Source organism: Phyllopteryx taeniolatus, chromosome 23 (genome assembly GCF_024500385.1).
Source record: "Phyllopteryx taeniolatus isolate TA_2022b chromosome 23, UOR_Ptae_1.2, whole genome shotgun sequence".
Lineage (NCBI taxonomy): Eukaryota > Metazoa > Chordata > Actinopteri > Syngnathiformes > Syngnathidae > Phyllopteryx > Phyllopteryx taeniolatus.
Genome location: NC_084524.1, coordinates 7,091,070 through 7,113,303, shown reverse-complemented (window position 1 = coordinate 7,113,303; position 22,234 = coordinate 7,091,070). Strand labels below are relative to the sequence as shown.

The 22,234-nt window shown below is 43.0% G+C and overlaps 1 protein-coding gene and 1 non-coding gene across 5 annotated transcripts; both read left to right on the top strand.

Moving 5' to 3' along the window:
• Nucleotides 1–7,493: 7,493 nt before the first annotated feature.
• trnav-cac (transfer RNA valine (anticodon CAC)) lies at nucleotides 7,494–7,566 on the top strand. The gene has a single exon. It is a non-coding gene; the product is annotated as a tRNA-Val (tRNA).
• Nucleotides 7,567–11,442: 3,876 nt separating this feature from the next.
• Nucleotides 11,443–20,864, top strand: LOC133472562 (gastrula zinc finger protein XlCGF17.1-like). Of its 4 annotated transcripts, XM_061763580.1 has the most exons (5): nucleotides 11,443–11,714; nucleotides 12,157–12,313; nucleotides 13,292–13,412; nucleotides 13,902–14,058; nucleotides 18,924–20,864. In XM_061763580.1, exons 4-5 carry the CDS (start codon nucleotides 13,932–13,934, stop codon nucleotides 20,258–20,260), a joined length of 1,464 nt encoding a protein of 487 aa, XP_061619564.1. In that variant the 5' UTR covers nucleotides 11,443–11,714; nucleotides 12,157–12,313; nucleotides 13,292–13,412; nucleotides 13,902–13,931; the 3' UTR covers nucleotides 20,261–20,864. The 4 variants fall into 4 exon arrangements, with proteins under 4 accessions (XP_061619564.1, XP_061619565.1, XP_061619566.1 ...); XM_061763581.1 differs by lacking the exon at nucleotides 13,292–13,412; XM_061763582.1 differs by lacking the exons at nucleotides 11,443–11,714; nucleotides 12,157–12,313; nucleotides 13,292–13,412 and adding an exon at nucleotides 15,037–15,157 and having other exon boundaries at nucleotides 13,920–14,058.
• Nucleotides 20,865–22,234: the final 1,370 nt, after the last annotated feature.

Sequence of the window (22,234 nt, the reverse complement as noted above, 5' to 3'; positions counted from 1 at the left end):
ATAACCTCCTGAACATGTATCTGATGTAACAATCAAACGATACTTCTGTGTTATCAATTACTCATTTAACTCATTACATTATACATTTTTTCAGGCCCAGCTGTGGCACCACTCGACATCAGCTCGTTAGCCTTCCGGACAAAAACAAATGTAAATTATTTTAAAAGGTAATCAATTGATTGTATCAATACTAGGAAATAACCTATTGCATTTCTGTACGGAAGACTTGAGATGGATGAATGTGTTTGTTTTTTTTTCAACCACTTTTAATGATAAAGATGTTCAGCATTACTCGATTAAGTCTGAGTTCTGTGATGTTGCAAGGGATCATGGGAGTATCAAACAGTTTTTTTTTTTTTTTTCCTGGCGCTATTGAGTGGGCCAGTCTGATAAGCAAATCACATCTCCCATGAGCCACTGCGCAGGATGAGGACGCGCAGTGCAGAACGCAAAACTTGACGAGGGGAATCTGCAAAGGTTGAATCCAGGCAACTGAATGTGCATCAAAGTTAAATCAGTAATGTATACGTATAGTGAAAAGTATGGACGCATTTTGATTTTGCTGGCATAAAAAACAATCGAGGAAAAAAAATTGACGGCCATGCAATAAATTGTTTGCCGACCGCCGCCGCCGTCGACAAGTCGTGAAACATAAGTAGTATGAAAAGCCACAATCACCCGAAGCAAGTAGCAAGCTGAGGCCAAACATCAATTCGTGAGACATTTCTACTAGGTTTTCTTCATAATAGCACGACCGAGAGCTAAAAGGTTGGGAAAAATATTTGAGCCAGGGTACAAAATTCCATCACGGACATACTATACTTCAGCAAAACGCTATGCATATGATTAATGTAAAAGACAACTGGAAAGCTGAAAATGGCGTATGGTAACCAGCAAGTCTACTGCATAGGTTAAAACTGGGAAGACCTGCCAAACTTAATGGTGTACGATTGTCACCTGGACCGCCAGAGAGACACCCCAGGCCTAGCCCAAGGACCCAAAGTGCCTCCAAGAGGGAGATAAATGCCAAAGCCACCTTGTAGTTACAGACACTATTGGAAAGCAGGAAGATCTTAGTAACTAGTTGTATCTTATATTAAAAGAACACCAGATACCATTAGAAACTAAATATTTATGATTATATTGCATGACTTCATTATATTAAGAAATAAAAATAAAGGTGCTGTGACACAATTATAAAGCAACAACTTGAGGTAACGTGACATTGGATCTGCTGTGACACGATAAGAAACTATGCCATTTTAGGGAAACTTGGTCTGAGCCGGTGGGTTTTTGAATAAGGAGGGCGAGTCCCAGATGGAGTGTATTTAAACGCTTGTCTTATTGTAATTATTCAGTATTTTTATATTCCTGGCGAATTGCTCTGTTTGTTTGAGGCCTCGAATAAACATTCAGTGATCAGCTCTTGGTGTTTGTCTTTTGGTTTCATTTCACTCCTTGGTCTAAGTTTACTTCTTAAAACTTTGAGAGCTACATTCAAATTCAAGTCCATCGCATGGCCACCATCTTCTGAGGAGAAGCAGCCCGAGGTGCAGAAGGAGAGCGGACGGAGGCCAGGGACAGCGCCTCACCAGACGGGTGACACCCGAGACAGAAAGCGACAATTCGAGACACCACAGTATCGTTCTAAATGAACCAATACCGTCCTTGAATCGAATCAGCAATCACGAATCGTGATATGAATCGAATCACTTTGAGAGTACCGGGTACCAAACCCCGGTCCCTGTACGACCGGAGTCAGAGTTTGGTCCGCATTGCCGGCAGTAAGTCGGACTCGATTCCTGTGAGGGTTGGACTCCGCCAAGGCTGCCCTTTGTCACCGATTCTGTTCATAACTTTTATGGACAAAATTTCTTGCCGCAGCCTAGGCATAGAGGGGGTCCGGTTTGGTGGCCTCAGTATTGCATCTTTGCTTTTTGCAGATGAGGTGGTTCTGTTGGCTTCATCAAGCCGTGATCTCCAACTCTCACTGGAGTGGTTCGCAGCCAAGTGTGAAGCGGCTGGGATGAGAATCAGCACCTCCAAATCTGAGACCATGGTCCTCAGTCGGAAAAGGTTGACGTGCCCTCTCCGGGTCGGGGATGAGATCCTGCCCCAAGTGGAGGAGTTCAAATGTCTTTGGGTCTTGTTCACGAGTGAGAGAAGAATGGAAGGGGAGATTGACAGGCAGATCGGTGCAGCATCTGCAGTGATGCGGACTTTGTATCGGTCCGTTAAGGTGAAGAAGGAGCTAAGCCAAAAGGCGAAGCTCTCGATTTACCGGTCGATCTATGTTCCTACCCTCCCCTATGGTCACGAGCTGTGGGTTGTGACCGAAAGAACAAGATCCCGGATACAAGCGGCCGAAATGAGTTTCCTCTGCAGGGTGTCCGGGCTCTCCCTTAGAGATAGGGTGAGAAGCTCAGTTATCTGGGAGGAGCTCAGAGTAGAGCCGCTGCTCCTCCGCATTGAAAGGAGCCAGATGAGGTGGCTGGGGCATCTGATTAGGATCCCTCCCGGCCGCCTCCCCGGTGAAGTGTTCCGGGCACGTCCCACCAGGAGGAGACCCTGAGGATGACCCAGGACACGCTGGAGAGACTATATGTCCCTTGACTGGCTTGGGAACGCCTCGGGATCCCCTCAGAAGAGCTGGAGGAAGTGGCTGGGGAGCAGGAAGTCTGGGCTTCCCTGCTTGCTGAGGCTGCTGCCCCTGCGGATAAGCGGAGGAAAATGGATGGATGGATGGAATTTGAATTTTGAGCACTGAACCCAGATAGAAAAATCGAACTGGCCCGGATGATCTTGCATGCCCAAATACGGCCCACATGCGTTACCCAGAAATTAGATCCTAATCAGCTCTTGGCCACATCTGGTATTTTTTTTTAAATATATATAGGTGTCATACTTTAATATATCTGGTAAATATATTCCAACAATGACAATACTTCATTGAAGTTTCATTAAAGTGACATTTATTTACAACAGCATCATTACATTGCACACATGAGCATGATAAATGCTAAAACCCGTAAACGGCATATATGAAGAATATGATATGGCAATAGTAACAAAAGGTTTAACATTTTAATTTGTAAACATGAAAATTCAAGTGGTGTAAGTAAGCTCAATTCTGCATGCATTCATTGCAAAAACTGAATCTTGCCAAGAATATTTGGCATATACTCTCCACTGGATATAAGGGACCCACATGACAAACACATCGTAAGGAAACACACAAAAATATCAAAAGATGTTAAAGTTGAGGATCATTTAAAAGTGTCTACATGGACCCTAAAAATGGCACACACAAAAAAGAAGAAGCTGTACATCATGAAAATGAACGTTAAATGTGCATATTAAATTTGTAAAGTTACGTAGTGTTTGTATAAATATTTGTAAAATGCACTTTTGTATGTTTAGAACTTTTCAGGTTGTGTTACTGCTGTTTGAACTAAATCACCTTTATATTTACTTCGAGCAGAAAGTGCTGAATTTAAGCACAAACACATTCCTTAGTTGTTGCTTAGGATATTGACAAATTTAGTAAATACTAGGCGGCACGGTGGACGACTGGTTACAGCGTCAGCCTCACGGTTCTGAGGACCCGGGTTCAATCCGCGACCCCTCCAAAATGGGTCCGTGTGGAGTTTGCATGTTCACCCCGTGCCTGCGTGGGTTTTCTCTGGGCACTCCGGTTTCCTCCCACATCCCAAAAACATGCATTAATTGAAGACTCTAAATTGCCCGTAGGCATGACTGTGAGTGTGAATGGTTGTTTGTTTCTATGTGCCCTGCGAGTGGCTGGCAACCAGTTCAGGGTGTACCCCGCCTCCTGCCCGATGACAGCTGGGATAGGCTCCACCACGCCCGCGACCCTAGTGAGGAGAAGCGGCTCAGAAAATGGATGGATGGATAGATAGTAAATACTAAGAACAAAATAAGTTTGCGTACTGTTCTATGATGCACCAGAGAGATTACTTTTTTTTTTTTCCATTAAATGATGTTATTTGTATGTCCGATTGCTGAAATCCAAAACAAACATTTCTGCTCAGAATGCTGCACAGTCGAAGAATTAATTTGACAATTATCAAAGTATAGTACACTTAATGAGGGATCGCAGATCTTTCTGTTTCTAACTAACCGCTGTGGAACTACGGTGAATTCTGATTTTGATCTGTTATTTGTTTTCATTCAAGCTTCAGATTTTTTTTTCTTTAAATAAATTTCACTCTGAAGCGTTCATCTCCTGTTTTTCAATTTTTAAATAAAGTATGAGGTGGATTTTTTCGCCTGTGGTTCTGAGCCGAGACACCGTGGCTTTTGGGCTAATTTGATTTATTGAAGAAGTCATAGCAGCTGCTTACCAAGGCAGAACAATAAAAGAAAAAACCTAGCTAGCTAGATAGATAGATAGATGAACTAAGGAAACGCTGGCAGAATTTACCATTTAAAACCTTGTGAAGATTGAAGACATTTATCAGCTTTGTATTAGTTTTCTAAGAAAAGATGCAGCCCTGTGATTGGCTGGCGACTGGTTCAGGGTGTACCCCGCCTCCCGCCCGAAGATAGCTGGGAAAGGCTGCAGCACGTCCGCGACCCTAGTGAGGATAAGCTGAACGGAAGATGAATGAATGAAACGAAGTGAATTTGGCCTTTTCCCTGTCAGGAAAGTCCACATCTCCGAGGACCTCTCTTGGACCACCAACTCCTCAACCCTGGTCAAGAAGGCCCGCCAGCACCTCTTCTTCCTGAGCAGACTGAAGGAGGCCCATCTGTCCCCTCACATACTGGTGAACTTCTGTGTGTGCGTGCCTGTGTGTATAAGTAATTACAAAAATAAAATAAACTAGAGCTGCGAGCAGCTATAATAGGGCCCTCGCACCCCGGCCAGGTTGGGGTACTGGCAGTTTGAGGTCCTGGCAGGTTGGGGTATTGGCACGATGAAGGGCCGTAAATAGCCCCTGGGCGATAGGATGGACACCACGCTGCAGGACATATGCAAAGTTATGGCCCATTTTGAGTAAATGTGGGCCACACAAAAATGGAGGCTGACCCGCAAATGGCCCCCAGACCATAGGTTGACATCACTGCTGCAGGACAAGTGCAAATGTTGCAAAGGGTCCGGCCGCACAAAATGGAAGGACTGGCTGCAAATGACCCCTGGGCCATAGGTTGAACACCACCGCTGTCTGAAGCGCAAAGCCGTGTAACAAGTTATATTGAGAAAATGCGGGCCATCCAATAATGGGGGATGGCCCCTAAATGGCCCCCAGGCCATAGGTAGAACACCGTGCCGTTGGACAAATGCAAAGCATTTTCAAAGGTTATAATGACTAAATGCGGGTGTTGAAAGAAGGTAATGACCTCTTAGGCCTAGTACACTATTGTATGTATTGTCAGTAATGATGGTCGGACTTGTAACTCCTGTGAATGATACATTTACAAGGCCGTAGATCATTTTCTGTTGAGTTTAGGACATGGGTTGTAATTACAATTTTGTTCGTGTGGGGGTGCTACACGCGTGTGGGAATTTTCGTAGGCGTAGGTGCAACGTAGCGCAAATAGGTCTGATGAAATGTCACCATTTTCTGTTTTCGGCGACGTCAGAAAAGCTACAGTTGAAGAGCCGCCACCGGCATATAGTATGTCAGACAAAAAAGCTTTTGATAACTTTTAATGTCCCAGGTGTTGAGATGGTACTGACCAAGTTTGAAGTCAATCGGATGAAATCTGTAGGACAAGTTTGCAAAAGTGTGACCTGTAAATTTTCCAAAAGTGTACCTTTAAAAAGTCCTAGGTCAGTTTCTGTTGAGTTTAGGATTTAGGTTGTAATTACAATTTTGTAGAACTCGGGGTAATACACGTAGCTGCCAAGTTTGGTAGGTGTAGGTGTGTCTTTGATGAACTGCATCAGCAACCTTGCGAAAAAGGGCGAACCTTACGATTACGAAGTCGCAGGTCACTTCCTGTTGGGTTTAGGGTATGCGTGCCTTTGACGTTTTTGTACGTCTGGGGTCAGCCGAGTTTGGTAGCTCTAGGTGAAACGTACAACAAATTCGACTTTGATGAAATTTTGGCATTTTCGGTTTTGTGGCGAAATGTGGAATGAAATGTTTGAAGGCCCGCCCCCGTCATATACTTTATCGGATTAAAAAGCATTTGATAACTTTTAATGTCCCATGTCTTGAGATGACACACACCAAGTTTGAATTGAATCGGATGAAAGCTGTAGGAGGACTTCGCAAAAGTATAAACCCAGAAAAAATGCGAAGATTTCGCACTTTTTTCCTTCAAAGGGTCATAGGTCACTTCCTGTTGGAGTTACGATATCGGCCGCGCTGACTTTTTTGTGCGTCTGGGTCCCTTCTATATGCGTACCAATTTTCAGAGCTGTAGGTCATACAGATCACCGAGTTCGCCTTTGATGTACTTTCGGCATCGTTCTCGGTGACGCTGTCGAGCCATTTTTAGGAAATCGCCCCCGAAAACATGAAATTATCCAAATTTTCACCAGGCCCGATGTGCCTGCCAAATTTCGTGAGTTTTTGTGCACATTTAGTGCCTCAAAAATGGCTTTTTTGTCATGACTAAAATAATAATAAGAAGAATAATTTCTACAAAAACAATAGGGACCTCGCAGGTCTACCTGCTCGGGCCCTAATAAATAAATGTAAAAAATAATAAATACATAAAAATAAATAAATCAAATCTAGTTCTGTAGCATGCTAGGGGCACATGTATTCATTTAAATAAATTAAAAGCAATGCAAGATTCAATTGTTTTCAGAGCTTTTTGTTTGTTAGCGTACTTAATTGGAAGAATGCATTGTCTGAACTCATTATAGACAGCAGTAAAACATGGCTTTCTTCCAATGTATTTGCAACAATGAATGGGATATTTCCACATTAGCAATAAAAGATTTATTAAGTAAGAAGTTTCTTTTTTTTTTTTTTTTTTTATTTCTTCGAAGAGTCCAAACAAGTTCGATATTCCTTTTAACATTATTGTGATTAAAATCACAGTTTTTGCCCAAAGAAAGATGACCATATGGACAGTACCAAAACAGGTGGACAACTGTTTCAGGGTATTCGTTACAAAAGCTGCAGTTCACATCAAGATCTTTCTTAAATTTCTTGTTGATATAGCATTTATGGATAAGCTTAAGATTTATGGATAAGCTTAAGATGTTTCTGCAGCTGTTGGTGCTTTAGCGACACTTCGAGGTGATGCTGGGAAGGATTAAAGAGACACATGGACCCGTGCGCTCGGAGGATGTGCCCAAAACCGCGGTGGATGTTTGAATTTCTTCGCATGCCCTCTGGCCTGAAGGGAGCGCCTCAGACTTTTCAAAGGCTAGTGAGGAGAAGCGGGACAGAAGAATAAATCATACTCCACGTTTACAACGTCAAATGCAGATTTTTTTTTTCCAGCGGGTTGCTGGCTGGCAGCTCCCAAAAATACTGTTGGGGACGGGTGGACAAACCAAACTAGCAGTTTCCATAGTGTAGTGGTTATCACGTTTTCCTCACACGCAAAAGGTCCCTGGTTTGAAACCGGGTGGAAACAATGCTTGGTAGCTAACTTTTTTTTATCTGCCATGAAAAACTAGGGGGAGAGATTCATGTCAAAATCTTTGACACAAATATATCTGTGACTTACATACGTGTTTTTTATTTTTTATTTTGTCTGTGCATTTATCATGAATTATCGTTTGTAAATATTAAATTCTGCTTGTGTATTGTTGATGGTGCGTTTGTAGCTCAGTGGGCACGCGCATTTATTTTTGAGACAAACGGAACGCAGTTTTCAAGACACACACACACCCAAGTTGGGAATCTTCACACGCAGCCTCTCGATCCTGATTCCCACTTCACTGGCAGAACTATTCACTCAAGATTTGATTCCCGACGGGGCAAAGGTTTTTGTCGAAGCTGTTTTTCAAGGCAGATTAATTAAAATAATAATAACCTGGCCTAAGTTTTGAACCAGGGACCTTTCACACATGATGTGCACAGGCACAACACTAAGGTATGGTAACTTCCACTGCAGAACATCACCAACAAACCACGTACAACAGCTGCCTGACATGCAGATTAATTTCCTCCATTCTGCTTGACATTTACGACTCCAAGAGCCGGAGCAGACTGTTCTTCATTCCAAGTGCTCTGTTGAAGAGTTTACACCCATCCTTGATGACTTCAAGGACATCGCCAGCATGCAGTCATCACTTGAGGCATGTTCTTGGAGGACATAAAAAAAAAAACAAGGTCAAGAAAAATTATTACCAACCAAAGCCGAATTAATTCCGCTGACTTTTTTGATGTTCTTCTACATTCACAATTTTCATTAAATTCACAACATTCTAATTTCGACGCATTCCCAATATTTACGCCAAATGTGCTTGCATTTTTCCCATTCAAAAACTTTGTGGAATTTTTGGAAAACTCAGTTTTCATCACTAAAATCCCAATGCGATGCGGGAAGGCTGTGTGAAAGCGAGGGCTGTCAGGTCCTTGTTTCAGCACGTGACGCCCGGCTCCATCACCGCTGGAACGCTGGCCGTCCGGCTGCCCTCCAGTCTCCAGCCTCTCAATCCTGATTCCCCTTCACTGACAGAACCATTCACGGTGTCCGTGCAGGAGACTGGGATTCGATTCCCCCACGGTGAGAAGATTTTTGCCAGTTTCACCTTTTGGTGAAGCTGTTTTTCATGACAGATTTATAATAATAATAATAATAAAAGGCCTTGTTCACAGCCAGTTTTAAACCAGGGACCTTTCACATGTGAGGTGCACATGATCACCACTAAACTACAGTAACTTCCACTCCACTTGAGATTTACGACGTGACCAGCAAACCACCTACAACAGCTCTGACGAGAGAGAGACAAAACATTTCCTGTTTCCACCCGGTCTCAAGTCCTTTATTTGTACAGAAAATAAGTAACAAGTATGACTTATGTCTACAAACGTGGCCGTAAGGTGGTCGTTGCCTGTCGTGACGGCAATCCCCGAACCTGTTGGTGGACACCTACGTCTCAGGACGGTCCGCCTCTGGATTGGCAGACTGGGGTAAAAAAAAAGGGGGACCGGAGGGTGTGTTCCAACTACAGGGGGATCACACTCCTCAGCCTCCCTGGTAAGGTCTATTCAGGGGTGCTGGAGAGGAGGGTTCATTGTGAAGTCGAATCTCAGATTCAGGAAGAGCAGTGTGGTTTTTGGGATGAGAATCAGCACCTCCAAATCTGAGAACATGGTCCTCAGTCGGAAAAGGGTGGCGTGCCCTCTCCAGGACGGGGATGAGATCCTGCCCCAAGTGGAGGAGTTCAAGTACCTTGGGGTCTTGTTCAAGAGTGAGGGAAGAATGGAACGGGAAATCAACAGGCGGATCGGTGCAGCGTCTGCAGTGATGCGGACTTTGTATCGGTCCGTTGTGGTAAAGAAGGAGCTAAGCTCTCAATTTACCGGTCGATCTACGTTCCTACTCTCAACTATGGTCACGAGCTGTGGGTCATGACTGAAAAAATGAGATCCTGGATGCAAGCGGCCAAAATTAGTTTCCTCCGCAGGGTATCCGGGCTCTCCCTTAGAGATAGGGTGAGAAGCTCGGTCATCCGGCAAGAGCTCAAAGTAGAGCCGATGCTCCTCCGCATTGAGAGGAGCCGGATGAGGTGGCTGGGGCATCTGATTCGGATGCCTCCCGGTCGTCTCCCTGGTGAGGTGTTCCGGGAACGTCCCACCGGAGGGAGACCCTGGGGACGTCCCAGGACACGGTGGAGAGACTATGTCTCTCGGCTGGCCTGGGAACGCATCGGGATCCCCCCAGAAGAGCTGGATGAAGTGGCTGCGGAGAGGGAAGTCTGGGCGTCCCTGCTAAAGCTACTGCTCCCGCGACCCGACCTCGGATAAGCGGTAGAAAATGGATGGATGGACATCAGATTTGGGTGGGACTACTTTTGTTGGAGACCTGGGGTGGTGTAGTGTCCCCCAGACCTGGACTGGTATTGCGATAACTCACAGATTTTTTTTTTATGAATTTTTGAAATCCGTGATCATGACAGTGAAATTACCAATTTCAAGAGTCTTTTATTTTGAAATGCCACATCAGATTTGGATGGGACCTCTTTTGTTGGAGACCTGGGGTGGTGTAGTGTCCCCCCAGAACTGAACCAGTGTTGCGATATCTCATTAAAAAATATTTAACAGATTTTTTTCAGTCAGGGGTAATGACAGCAAAATACAGTTTTCAGAGATTTTTTTTTTGATATACAATATCAGATCTTCATCAAACCTCTTTTCGTGGAGTCCTTGGTGGTCTGTCACACAGATCTGGACTTGTCTTGCGATACCAATGGGATTATGTTGGGGTGGCTTTGGCTAGTAGAACAGATTCGAATCCCTGCTACGACTGTCCGCATGTCGAAGTGTCCTTGGGCAAGACACTGAACCCTAATTTGCTCCCAGTGGGCCTGGCAGTGCCTTGCATGGCAGCAGTCGCCCATTGGTTTATGAATGTGTGTGTGAATGTGAGGATTTGAAATTCATTCTCCACCCAGATAGTAACATGTCTTGGGTTCACAACAGGCGTCCCGGTCTGCAAAGAGGATTGTAGGATTGTTTTGCATTTTACAAGATGAGGGAACCGGGTGTGAGCGTAGCTAGAAGGTGAGGCGCCCGCAGGCGGTTGTGATTCCAAATATGGTCATGAGGAACGGCTATCTGCCGGGTTCACCCAGGGAGGGGCTAATTCCACACCCAGAGAATTAAACCTTGATAAACTGAGATCCAGGGGTTTTCGGGGGCTTTTTCGTTGTTCTGGCAATGTAAGCAGCTGTTATGACACAAAGGCTTGTTCAATAAATCGAATTAGCCCAAACGCCAAGTGTCTCGAAGTCTTCATTCATCCCATGCCCGACGGACGTCGGAGTTCTCCCGGGTGACCTCCGACTCGGAACCACAGGCGAAAAAATCCACCTCAGTGTGGCATTCTTTGATAGTGTAACATATCACAGAAGATCAGTTGTTGAGTTAGTGATGACACTGAAATAATTTTTCATTCCAGTCTGACACTGGAAGGAAGATATCCATAAAATATGATACAGTATACATTTTTTCAAAGGCATTTTTTTAACAATACATTTTCTTTATTGTTCTTGAATTATATAAAATTGGGCCACGACTTAGTGACAATAGGAAAATGTGTTTTCAAGGGTGACAACAGTTGAGAACTACTGGTCTAGTGTCCTCCAGAACTGGAACTGGTCTTGTGTTACCAAAAGGATTTTATCAATCTTTTTTTTTTTTAAACTGATTTTGCGATATCGAAAGTATTAAGTCATTACATTTTTTAAACTAATGGCTTTACCGCAGTTGACAGCCCTCAATCGGCTCGAGTCGGTGGCCTGTCGCTTTAAATATTTCTGTCGTAAAGGATCTTGGGTAATATACTTCCTTTCCCTACTCCCCATGCGGGTGGAGGGACGATCGTGCGTCAGCAAATCTTCCCGAATTTGGACCGAATGTTGTGAATCCTCGACGCGGGACGCCCCTGATCACGACTTTAGTGGGCTAAAACATCATTCGTGCAATCTTCGTGTCCGGTTGGAGTCGTCTCGTGCACGTTGAAGCTTCTCGGCCTAGCCTAGCTTAGCTTAGCGTGCTAACAAAGAGACGCGTTTGTGAGCAACACTTCGCTAAGCGGAGATCAAGCGTGAGGTAAAGTGTTTTTCTTTCCGCCACCTACTAGTAAGGTGGGGACCACAATATCTAATACTAACACTAAAATGTGGTTAAAAAACAAACAACAAAAACCCAACTAAATTCGATCAGCTTTGTTTGTCTGAGATACTGAAGTAATATCCTGTAACAATTATTTTCTTTATCATTATTATTATCTTAATCTGAAATCTGAATCCTTTTGAAGATCAATGTCAATAATGTTTCAACACAATTTCCCCCCCACAAACTAGCTGCCTTCTTTCTGTCTCATGTTTCTTACAATGCATATTTACACATTCTGCTCTTTTCTTGTTGGTGATCTTGGTGCGCTGCCATTTTACCTAACGTACTGTTTAACCCACAATGTCCAAATCTTAATCTTCGTATAATTGTTTCTAATGTCCGATTATCACTTGCCTTTCTCATCCCTCCAACGTAGAGCGGAAAGTGTTGTGATCGCCGTGTGAAAATGTGTGCAAGAAGGACAGCAGAGTACGAGGAGGAACTTTGGGGACCAAAAGAGGAGAAAGAGCTACAACGTCAACTACTGGACGCTGTGTTCAATCTTCAGCCTCAAACTGTGCTACGCAGAGCAGGTTGGTTCACTTATTGCATGCATTGTAATTTGAATGATGTTCTTGTTTATTTACGGGCCCCGTTTGATGATGCATTTAACATAAAATTAGCAACATCTTCTAATGTGTACTATGTGGGTCTGCAGCAGGGGCGCAGCTACGTGGTGGCTGCTGGCACCCGAGACACGGCAAACCCCCAAATCATAAAACGGTTAACAGTTCTGTTAGCCAACCCTAACAGGAGTAAAGACGTCATCACGCACGTTACGCAGTTTACACAACGTGTGGACCAGCTGACATCCATGGAATTCTTGGCCTGCGAGTGATATTAATCTGATACATCTTTCTAACTATTCTGAGTAAAGGTGCCAGGTGTCTGCATAGTAGTTTGAATTAGAAGCAACTCTTTATGATGCAAATAAAAATTTTTTTACAAAAGCACTCACATAAGTGAAATAAATGAGAAGTAAAAGATGTTCAATTTAAATATTACAAAACTTTTGACAAACAAATGATCATCAAAAGTATGCTCACTTTGAAGAAGAGGAAGACCAGTGTCAAATCCCTTGAAGACATATTTGCTTTGCAGGAGTTCAGTTTATTCAGTTTAAGTATTCAGTTCATTTTATAGCTTTTTAGGGGAAGAAAAAAAATTAAATTAAAACTAAATTAATTGCATTACAAATAAATTAAACCTTAAAACTACAATTTTAATTAGCCATAATGGGAAAAGTTTTTTTTTTTAATTTTTATTTTTTTTGATGATGCGACTGTTATTTGGTTATAGGCAGGGGTGCATGCACACGGAAAAGAGTAAATGCGCACCCAATTCATTTTTATTAATGTGCATTTTAGCGCACCACACATCATTTTCATTTTTGGGGCAGAGCGGAAGACGGCGCTGGAGTCTCGTAAACGAGTCGTTCAAACTATCCAATCTTTTCACTGAACATAGTGAAGAATCACTTCATGAATTGATTCGTTCCTTCCTCACTTTAGTTGAGCACAACCGCGAGCCTGCGACGCACACGAAAGTTGCCCGCAAACGGCGCCACATTCGCGACAGCCGTGTCTGAGTGTGCACGCAGGAACCGCTGACGACGAATGTCTATTTCTACTGGTATGTATGTACAAACTAGTTCCTGTACTACCTGTGAATTGGCCCACACTAAGACTAATAATAAAATGTTAAGCACATGTAAACAGATCTCACAGGAGAAGTCCTTTATTTGTACAGAAAGTAACAAGTATGACTTATGTCTACAAACATAAGTTCATCCATTGAGGTCGATGGGTCATGAAAAAATGAGCACCAAGAAGCAACGTCCAATTGTTTTTATGTATTTATTTTGAGCAAAGCTGTTGCCTGAGTGGAAGCAAGAAGCGGTGCACTTGTTTATATTCCGGCTGCTCTCGTTTCCAAACACTGCAACTGTTTCCCCCTCACCCCACCTCATATAGCTGCGATGTAAAAATCAGCTACCGCACCTAGCTGCTAGCTGCCATTTTACCTAACGTACTGTTTAACCCACAATGTCCAAATCTTAATCTTCGTATAATTGTTTCTAATGTCCGATTATCACTTGCCTTTCTCATCCCTCCAATGTAGAGCGGAAAGTGTTGTGATCGCCGTGTGAAAATGTGTGCAAGAAGGACAGCAGAGTACGAGGAGGAACTTTGGGGACCAAAAGAGGAGAAAGAGCTACAACGTCAACTACTGGACGCTGTGTTCAATCTTCAGCCTCAAACTGTGCTACGCAGAGCAGGTTGGTTCACTTATTGCATGCATTGTAATTTGAATGATGTTCTTGTTTATTTACGGGCCCCGTTTGATGATGCATTTAACATAAAATTAGCAACATCTTCTAATGTGTACTATGTGGGTCTGCAGCAGGGGCGCAGCTACGTGGTGGCTGCTGGCACCCGAGACACGGCAAACCCCCAAATCATAAAACGGTTAACAGTTCTGTTAGCCAACCCTAACAGGAGTAAAGACGTCATCACGCACGTTACGCAGTTTACACAACGTGTGGACCAGCTGACATCCATGGAATTCTTGGCCTGCGAGTGATATTAATCTGATACATCTTTCTAACTATTCTGAGTAAAGGTGCCAGGTGTCTGCATAGTAGTTTGAATTAGAAGCAACTCTTTATGATGCAAATAAATTTTTTTTTACAAAAGCACTCACATAAGTGAAATAAATGAGAAGTAAAAGATGTTCAATTTAAATATTACAAAACTTTTGACAAACAAATGATCATCAAAAGTATGCTCACTTTGAAGAAGAGGAAGACCAGTGTCAAATCCCTTGAAGACATATTTGCTTTGCAGGAGTTCAGTTTATTCAGTTTAAGTATTCAGTTCATTTTATAGCTTTTTAGGGGAAGAAAAAAAATTAAATTAAAACTAAATTAATTGCATTACAAATAAATTAAACCTTAAAACTACAATTTTAATTAGCCATAATGGGAAAAGTTTTTTTTTTTAATTTTTATTTTTTTTGATGATGCGACTGTTATTTGGTTATAGGCAGGGGTGCATGCACACGGAAAAGAGTAAATGCGCACCCAATTCATTTTTATTAATGTGCATTTTAGCGCACCACACATCATTTTCATTTTTGGGGCAGAGCGGAAGACGGCGCTGGAGTCTCGTAAACGAGTCGTTCAAACTATCCAATCTTTTCACTGAACATAGTGAAGAATCACTTCATGAATTGATTCGTTCCTTCCTCACTTTAGTTGAGCACAACCGCGAGCCTGCGACGCACACGAAAGTTGCCCGCAAACGGCGCCACATTCGCGACAGCCGTGTCTGAGTGTGCACGCAGGAACCGCTGACGACGAATGTCTATTTCTACTGGTATGTATGTACAAACTAGTTCCTGTACTACCTGTGAATTGGCCCACACTAAGACTAATAATAAAATGTTAAGCACATGTAAACAGATCTCACAGGAGAAGTCCTTTATTTGTACAGAAAGTAACAAGTATGACTTATGTCTACAAACATAAGTTCATCCATTGAGGTCGATGGGTCATGAAAAAATGAGCACCAAGAAGCAACGTCCAATTGTTTTTATGTATTTATTTTGAGCAAAGCTGTTGCCTGAGTGGAAGCAAGAAGCGGTGCACTTGTTTATATTCCGGCTGCTCTCGTTTCCAAACACTGCAACTGTTTCCCCCTCACCCCACCTCATATAGCTGCGATGTAAAAATCAGCTACCGCACCTAGCTGCTAACCAATGAGGAGACATTTCTCCGAGGTGGGCTGGCGCTATTCCAGTGTGGCACAAAAGCGCGGGTTAGCTTAAGTGAACTATGAAAGCAACAAATGTTCATCCAGTGACCCCGGTATTCAGTACTTTCACACAAGCAATTTGTTCTCTTGAACGAGTCATTTTTGAACAACACAGCACTGAGACGCTCGGAGAGTGGGAGACAAATTCAAGCGTGCAGTAAGTTGAACACAAACGAGTTACTTATGTTTTAACTTCTAGTTTTAGCCATTATCTTTTAGCTCATCATTTGGCATTTTGCTGACGTTATAACATAAGTAGGTTGTGAATCTAATGAAATCTGCCAACTGGATAGTAGAATTAACAGTCAAGAGGGTCTTGCATTAATTTTGTTTTGACATGAAAACTAGCTATGGTGGGTTTTCATTAACAATTTAGGATTTCCAAAATTGCATGAATTACTCGAGTTACTAGTGCCTCCTGTGAAAGAAGTTTCTCTCTACTTAAACCAACCAAAGGTTTAGGAATACAACATATTAAGTGTAGGAGGGCAAAATCTCTTGATGGAAAAAATCATCACACATTTTGCCACTCAGTGTGGAAACAGGAGACCCATGCTAATTTAAATCATGCAAATTGTAAAGATCTGTAAATATGAACAAAGGTAAACAATGTTCATAAGTGAGTCACTTTTAAACAGGCCAGTTCACCTTTTTTATTGCAAACATAGCAACATTTAAAATGACTTGTGTTCTCTTTCTGAAGCTAAAACTTTGCCGTTGGTAACATAAAGGTCTAATAATCCTTTATTGTGATTTAATTTGAGTGACTTCAGAAGCTTTTGAAAGCAGCAATTATTGTACTTTCCTCTTTGTGCTATTACGTTCCTACCAGTTTTCTCCAGGTGCTCCGCTTTCCTCCCACAGTCCAAAAACATGCATGGTAGGTTAATTAAAGACTCTAAATTGTCCATAGGTGCGAATGGTTGTTTGTTTCTATGTGCCCTGTGATTGGCTGGCGCCCAGTTCAGGGTGTACCCCGCCTTTTGCCCGAAGATAGCTGGGATAGGCTCCAGCACGCCCACAACCCTTGTGAGGATAAAGCGGTACAGAAAATGGCTGGATGGCTATATTTATTTTGTTTGAAATTGCCTCACTGAAAATATTTCTAGAAATGAAAGTTTTCTGCCCAAGGTGAATTTAAGAAATAAAAATAGATTTTCAAAAAATGGTTTTTCGTTTTTCAGTGAAGTGGCTTATTTTTTTCTTGTATGTTTATAATTGCGCTTTTAACTAAGCAAAGTTTTATCTGAATACCCGATTATTTAATAACAATTTTAGTAGGATACTCGAATACGAAACTATTTGATAGCTATAGCCCTAATATTTTCAGAGGTGTATGTGGACATAAATAGGAGTGTGCTTATAAAGTTTGGTGATCGGTCGGCATTTTTGGACATAAAGCGACTTGATGCATGTCGTGGCAGGAAGTGGCTATATCTTGCCTCAAGGAAGCATTTCAACGGTTGATTATTATTATTTTTAAACAACAACCCTTCCAACATGTTTCACAATCACTACAGCACCACCGATACTACTACCAATATCACAACTACTACTCCCACGACGTCTATCAACCAGCATCACTACGATTGCAACTACTACTACTTCAATTGCTACTATCACGATTACCACTGCTACTACGACTACCACGACTACGACGACTACTACAGTAAATCGATCGAGCAATGTTACAGCACTGAGCAAATTTTTTGCACATCAGGTGAACAATCCTCCATCATCAGCCAAAAGTAGGGATACACCCCTAGACTTATTATACAAATTTTTTTTGCTGTCGAGGCTGCTGCAACAACCCACTCCAAGTAAAATGAGTCCGGGTGTTTTTTTCAATTTCGTTAAACTTGTTCGGCGAGCGTTAGCAGTGCGGCGTTCGTGTTAGCTTGAGGCGGTATGTAGACTCCAGCCAGTATGAATGATGCGAACTCATGTGGCGAGTAGAATGGTTTACAGTTTAAAAATAGCGACTCCAAATGCGGGCTGCAGTGTGTGCTGAGCACCGTGACGTCCGTACACCATTTTTCGCTGATATAGAGGCATATCCCGCCGCCCTTTGTTTTCCCCGATGATTCCATGTCGCGGTCCGCTCGATGAATGTGGAAGCCGGGAAGCATGACGGCGCCATCGGGTACAGCGTCGCAAAGCCAGGTCTCCGTGAAGCACATGGCCGCGGAACGTCCGAAATCTATACTGGTCTTTAACAGAAGATGAAGCTTGTCCATTTTGTTGGGTAGGGAGCGTACATTCGCGAGGTGGATCGACGGGAACGCCAATCTGTGTTCTCTCTTGCGGAGTTTCACCTGAATGCCGGCCCGTTTCCCTCTGTGGCGCCGCTTCCGTCTCCATGCGCCGAAAACCGCGGACGCCGCTCCGGTGAGTAACTCGGGGGAAAAAACTGAGCGGATTTGCGAAAGTTGGTGACAGAAAGTCCGGAGTAGCCTCCTTGATGGTTAGCAGGTCTCCCCTTGTGTAAGTGAGTCGTGTAAGGTCTCCAAAGACGGACGAAAAACACAAAAACAATACTAGAGAGCGCGTTACCGAGGCGACCACACTGGCAGGCGCCATCTTGGATATCAATCAATATCAATTTGCATATCTGTTGTTGACCAATACTGGCCACTCATGCTAGAGTAGCATCTGCTCCATTTGCACACTGATTGAGGAGTATCTACAACATTTGTATAATGAACATTGTCCCAGATTATCGCACTACTCGCTTGAAGTCTCGGCGCCCTTTGCTCCGGACTATTGTAATATTAGTCTTTCAAACTGCTCTAAGTGCTGCATCTTTTTGCACAAGTGTCAAAAAAAAGAAATTTCCCGGCATTACCAGATAACGAGCAACCCTTTATTGCTCAGTGACTGTTTTTTTTTTGTCTCAGAAGTATTCTCTGCCAATTGTCGTACTAGAGCGGCTCCAACTACCGGAGACAAATTCCTTGTGTTTTTTTGGACACACCTGGCAAATAAAGATGATTCTGATGAATGCGGTGAGGCTTTGTAAAATTATTTTGAACTGTATATTTTTGTTTTCACTGCTGCTGATGTTTACAAGAGGCCACTGTTACATAAAAAAAACCTATACAGACTAATTTTCAAATGCCAAACCGGGAGTATGCAGTATTACCTTTATTGATACTTGTTTTATTAACTTTATTATTTTACACTTTTTCACATTTTATTGTTTTTGTTGACCTGCCCAATTTTATTATTTCCAATATATAAAACTCAAAAAAGTCTTTCACATTACCCTAACACAACATGAGAATTGACCTCACCATATCATGCGTGTTTGTCTTCTTGTGTCTTGCAGACATCACTGAAGATCTTCGTACTGAGCGGCAGGAGCCAGAGCCCCCTCACATTAAAGAGGAAGTGGAGACCATTTTGAATAAGAAAGAGAAGGAAGAAGCGCGCTCCCACATCAAAGAGGAAGAGGAGGATATCATCAAGTTCCCATTGACTGGTGTCCCTCTGAAGAGTGAAGATGAAGGTCCAAGTGAGGAGAGCAGAGCGGCGGAGCCTCCAAGCAGCAGCTCAAGTCAACACATGACAACAGAAGGTGATGGAGACCACTGTGGAGGATCACAAGTAGACAGACTCTTAGCTCCACTATCAGATAGTGACGACATGACGTCACACTCTTCGGACTATGATGATGATGACCAGACGGAAGGTGATATGACATGTCACACTGACAACAAACGATGGAAATGTTCTCAGTGTGGGAAAACGTTTGCTTATAAGAGCATTTTAAAAGAACACCTGAGAACACACACTGGTGAGAAACCTTTTTTGTGCTTAGTTTGCGGTCAAAGATTCTCTGAAAAGGGAAACTTAAAAAAACACACAAGAATCCACACTGGTGAGCAACCTTTTTCCTGCACAGTTTGTGGTCAAAGATTCTCTGAAAAGGGAAACTTAAAAAAACACACAAGAACCCACACTGGTGAGAAACCTTTTTCCTGCACAGTTTGTGGTAAAACATTTATTCGGAAGACAGATTTAAAAAGACACACAAGAACCCACACTGGTGAGAAACCTTTTCCCTGCTCAGTTTGTGGTCAAGGATTTTCTGAAAAGGGAAACTTAAAAAAACACACAAGAACCCACACTGGTGAGAGACCTTTTTCCTGCTCAGTTTGTGGTCAAAGATTCTATGTGAAGGGAATCTTAAAAATACACACAAGAACCCACACCGGCGAGAAACCGTTTTCCTGCTCAGTTTGTGGTCAAAGATTCTCTGTGAAGGGAAGCTTAAAAATACACACAAGAACCCACACTGGTGAGAAACCTTTTTCCTGCTCAGTTTGTGGTCAAAGATTCTCGGTGAAGGGAAGCCTAAATATACACACAAGAACCCACACTGGTGAGAAACCTTTTTCCTGCTCAGTTTGTGGTAAAAGATTCACTCAGAAGGGAGATTTAAAAATACACACACGAACCCACACTGGCGAGAAACCTTATTCCTGCACAGTTTGTGGTAAAACATTTTCTCAAAAGACAGATTTAAAAAGACACACAAGAACCCACACTGGTGAGAAACCTTTTGCCTGCTCAGTTTGTGGTCAAAGATTCTCTGTAAAGGGAAGCTTAGAAACACACACAAGAACCCACACTGGTGAGAAACCGTTTAGCTTAGCTGTTTAGCTTAGTTTGTATAACTTTAATGATGACGTCCTATTAAATTCGCCATTTATCAGCACAGCAAGCTGTATTTTTTTATTATTTTTTCCTGAAAGGTTATCATTTTGAAGGTGAGGCGATTTTCCATCCATCTATTTTCTTCCGCTTTTCCGAGGTCGGGTCGCAGGGGCAGTAGCTTTAGCAGGGAAGCCCAGACTTCCCTCTCCACAGCCACTTCCTCCAGCTCTTCCGAGGGGATCCCGAGGCATTCCCAGGCCAGCCCAGAGACATAGTTTCTCCAGCCTGTCCTGGGGCGTCCCCGGTGTGCCCGGAACACCTCACCAGGGAGGCGTCCTGGAGGCATCCTAAAGAAACCTCATCTGGCTCCTCTCAATGCGGAGACAAGCAGCGACTCTACTCTGAGCCCCTCCCGGATGACCGAGCTTCTCAAACTATCTGTAAGGGAGAGCCCGGGACACCCTGCGGAGGAAACTCATTTCGGCCGCTTGTATCCGGAATCTTGTTCTTTCAGTCACTGTTGACTGTTGAACTACTGTTGCCTTTTTTGGATTGCCTGCCTGTGTACCGACCTCTGCCCGTCTATTAAACTTCTCTTTTTGAAACTGTCCATTTGTTTTGGATACTATCCTCTGTTCCGTTCATGACACCTGTGGTATCAATGAAGGTATTACATAGCATTAAAGTCATTTCATTATGTCCCTGCACTCCCAAAAAAGAACTTTGAATTGATTAAATTTGAACATGTACATCGGTTGCACATGATTAAAATGTGGTACACTTACATCATTTACCACATTTTAATCAAGTGCAATCGATGTTCCAATTAAGTAAATTAAAACAACTTTTTATTCAGTTTAGTACCCCATTTGCTTTCCCAAAATGTATTGAAGCCACACACAACATAAAAAATACAAGTCGCCATAGTAATTTCTATTTAACTCACAAACGGCAACTTCATGTAAAAAATGAAAGAAACATTTAACGTTTTTGTGTTGGCAGCACATTTACGACTCCTAGAACAGGAGCAGACTGTTCTTCGGTCCAAGTGCTCTGTTGAAGAGTTTACACCCATCCATGTCCATAATAATCTTTTGCACTACCTCAAAAGTTGAACGGAGGTCACTGGGGTATCTGAGATTGAATACATAAATGAGTCCAAAAATCATAGCAACGGCTAGTGCTACACTACAGTATGTAGGTTTTGCAAAACCTTGACGTCTTCATGGACAACTCCAGCATGCAGTCATCACTTGAGGCATGTTCTGTCAGGACATAAATGCCCATTGTCGTGTCTTCAATGGCAAAAAAGAAACAAAGTTGACAAATTATTACCAACCAAAGCCGAATGAATTCCGCTTACTTTTTTTATGCTCTTCTCCCAATTTTCATTCGATTCACACCATTCTAATTTCGACACATTCCCAAAATTCACGCCAAATGTGCTTGCATTTTTCTCACTCCAAAAACTGGAATTTTTGGAAAACTCAAGTTTTCATCAATAAAATCCCAATGTAATGCGGGAAGGCCGTGTGAAAGCGAGGCCTGTCAGGTCCTTGTTTCAGCACGTGACGGCACAGCTCCATGACTGCTGGAATGCTGGCCGTCCGGCAGGCCTCCAGTCTCTCAATCCTGATTGCCCTTCACTGACAGAACTATTCACGGTGTCCGCGCCAGAGACTGTGATTCGATTCCCCCACGGTGAGAAGGTTTTTGTTATCTTTACCTTTTGGTAATCCCCGGCCCCGCCTGTGTGGAGTTTGCATGTTCTCCCCGTGCCTGCGTGGGTTTTCTCCGGGCACTCCGGTTTCCTCCCACATCCCAAAAACATGCATGAATTGGAGACTCTATATTGCCCGTAGGCATGACTGTGAGTGCGAATGGTTGTTCGTTCCTATGTGCCCTGCGATTGGCTGGCAACCAGTTCAGGGTGTACCCCCGCCTCCTGCCCGATGACAACTGGGATAGGCTCCAACACGC

Bases quoted from the DNA above. Each gene is read 5' to 3' on its own strand.
- LOC133472562 (XM_061763581.1), top strand. From the start codon at position 13,932: ATGTGTGCAAGAAGGACAGCAGAGTACGAGGAGGAACTTTGGGGACCA. The intron at 14,059-18,923 runs GTTGGTTCACTT...TGTGTCTTGCAG, and splicing joins AACTGTGCTACGCAGAGCAG to ACATCACTGAAGATCTTCGT.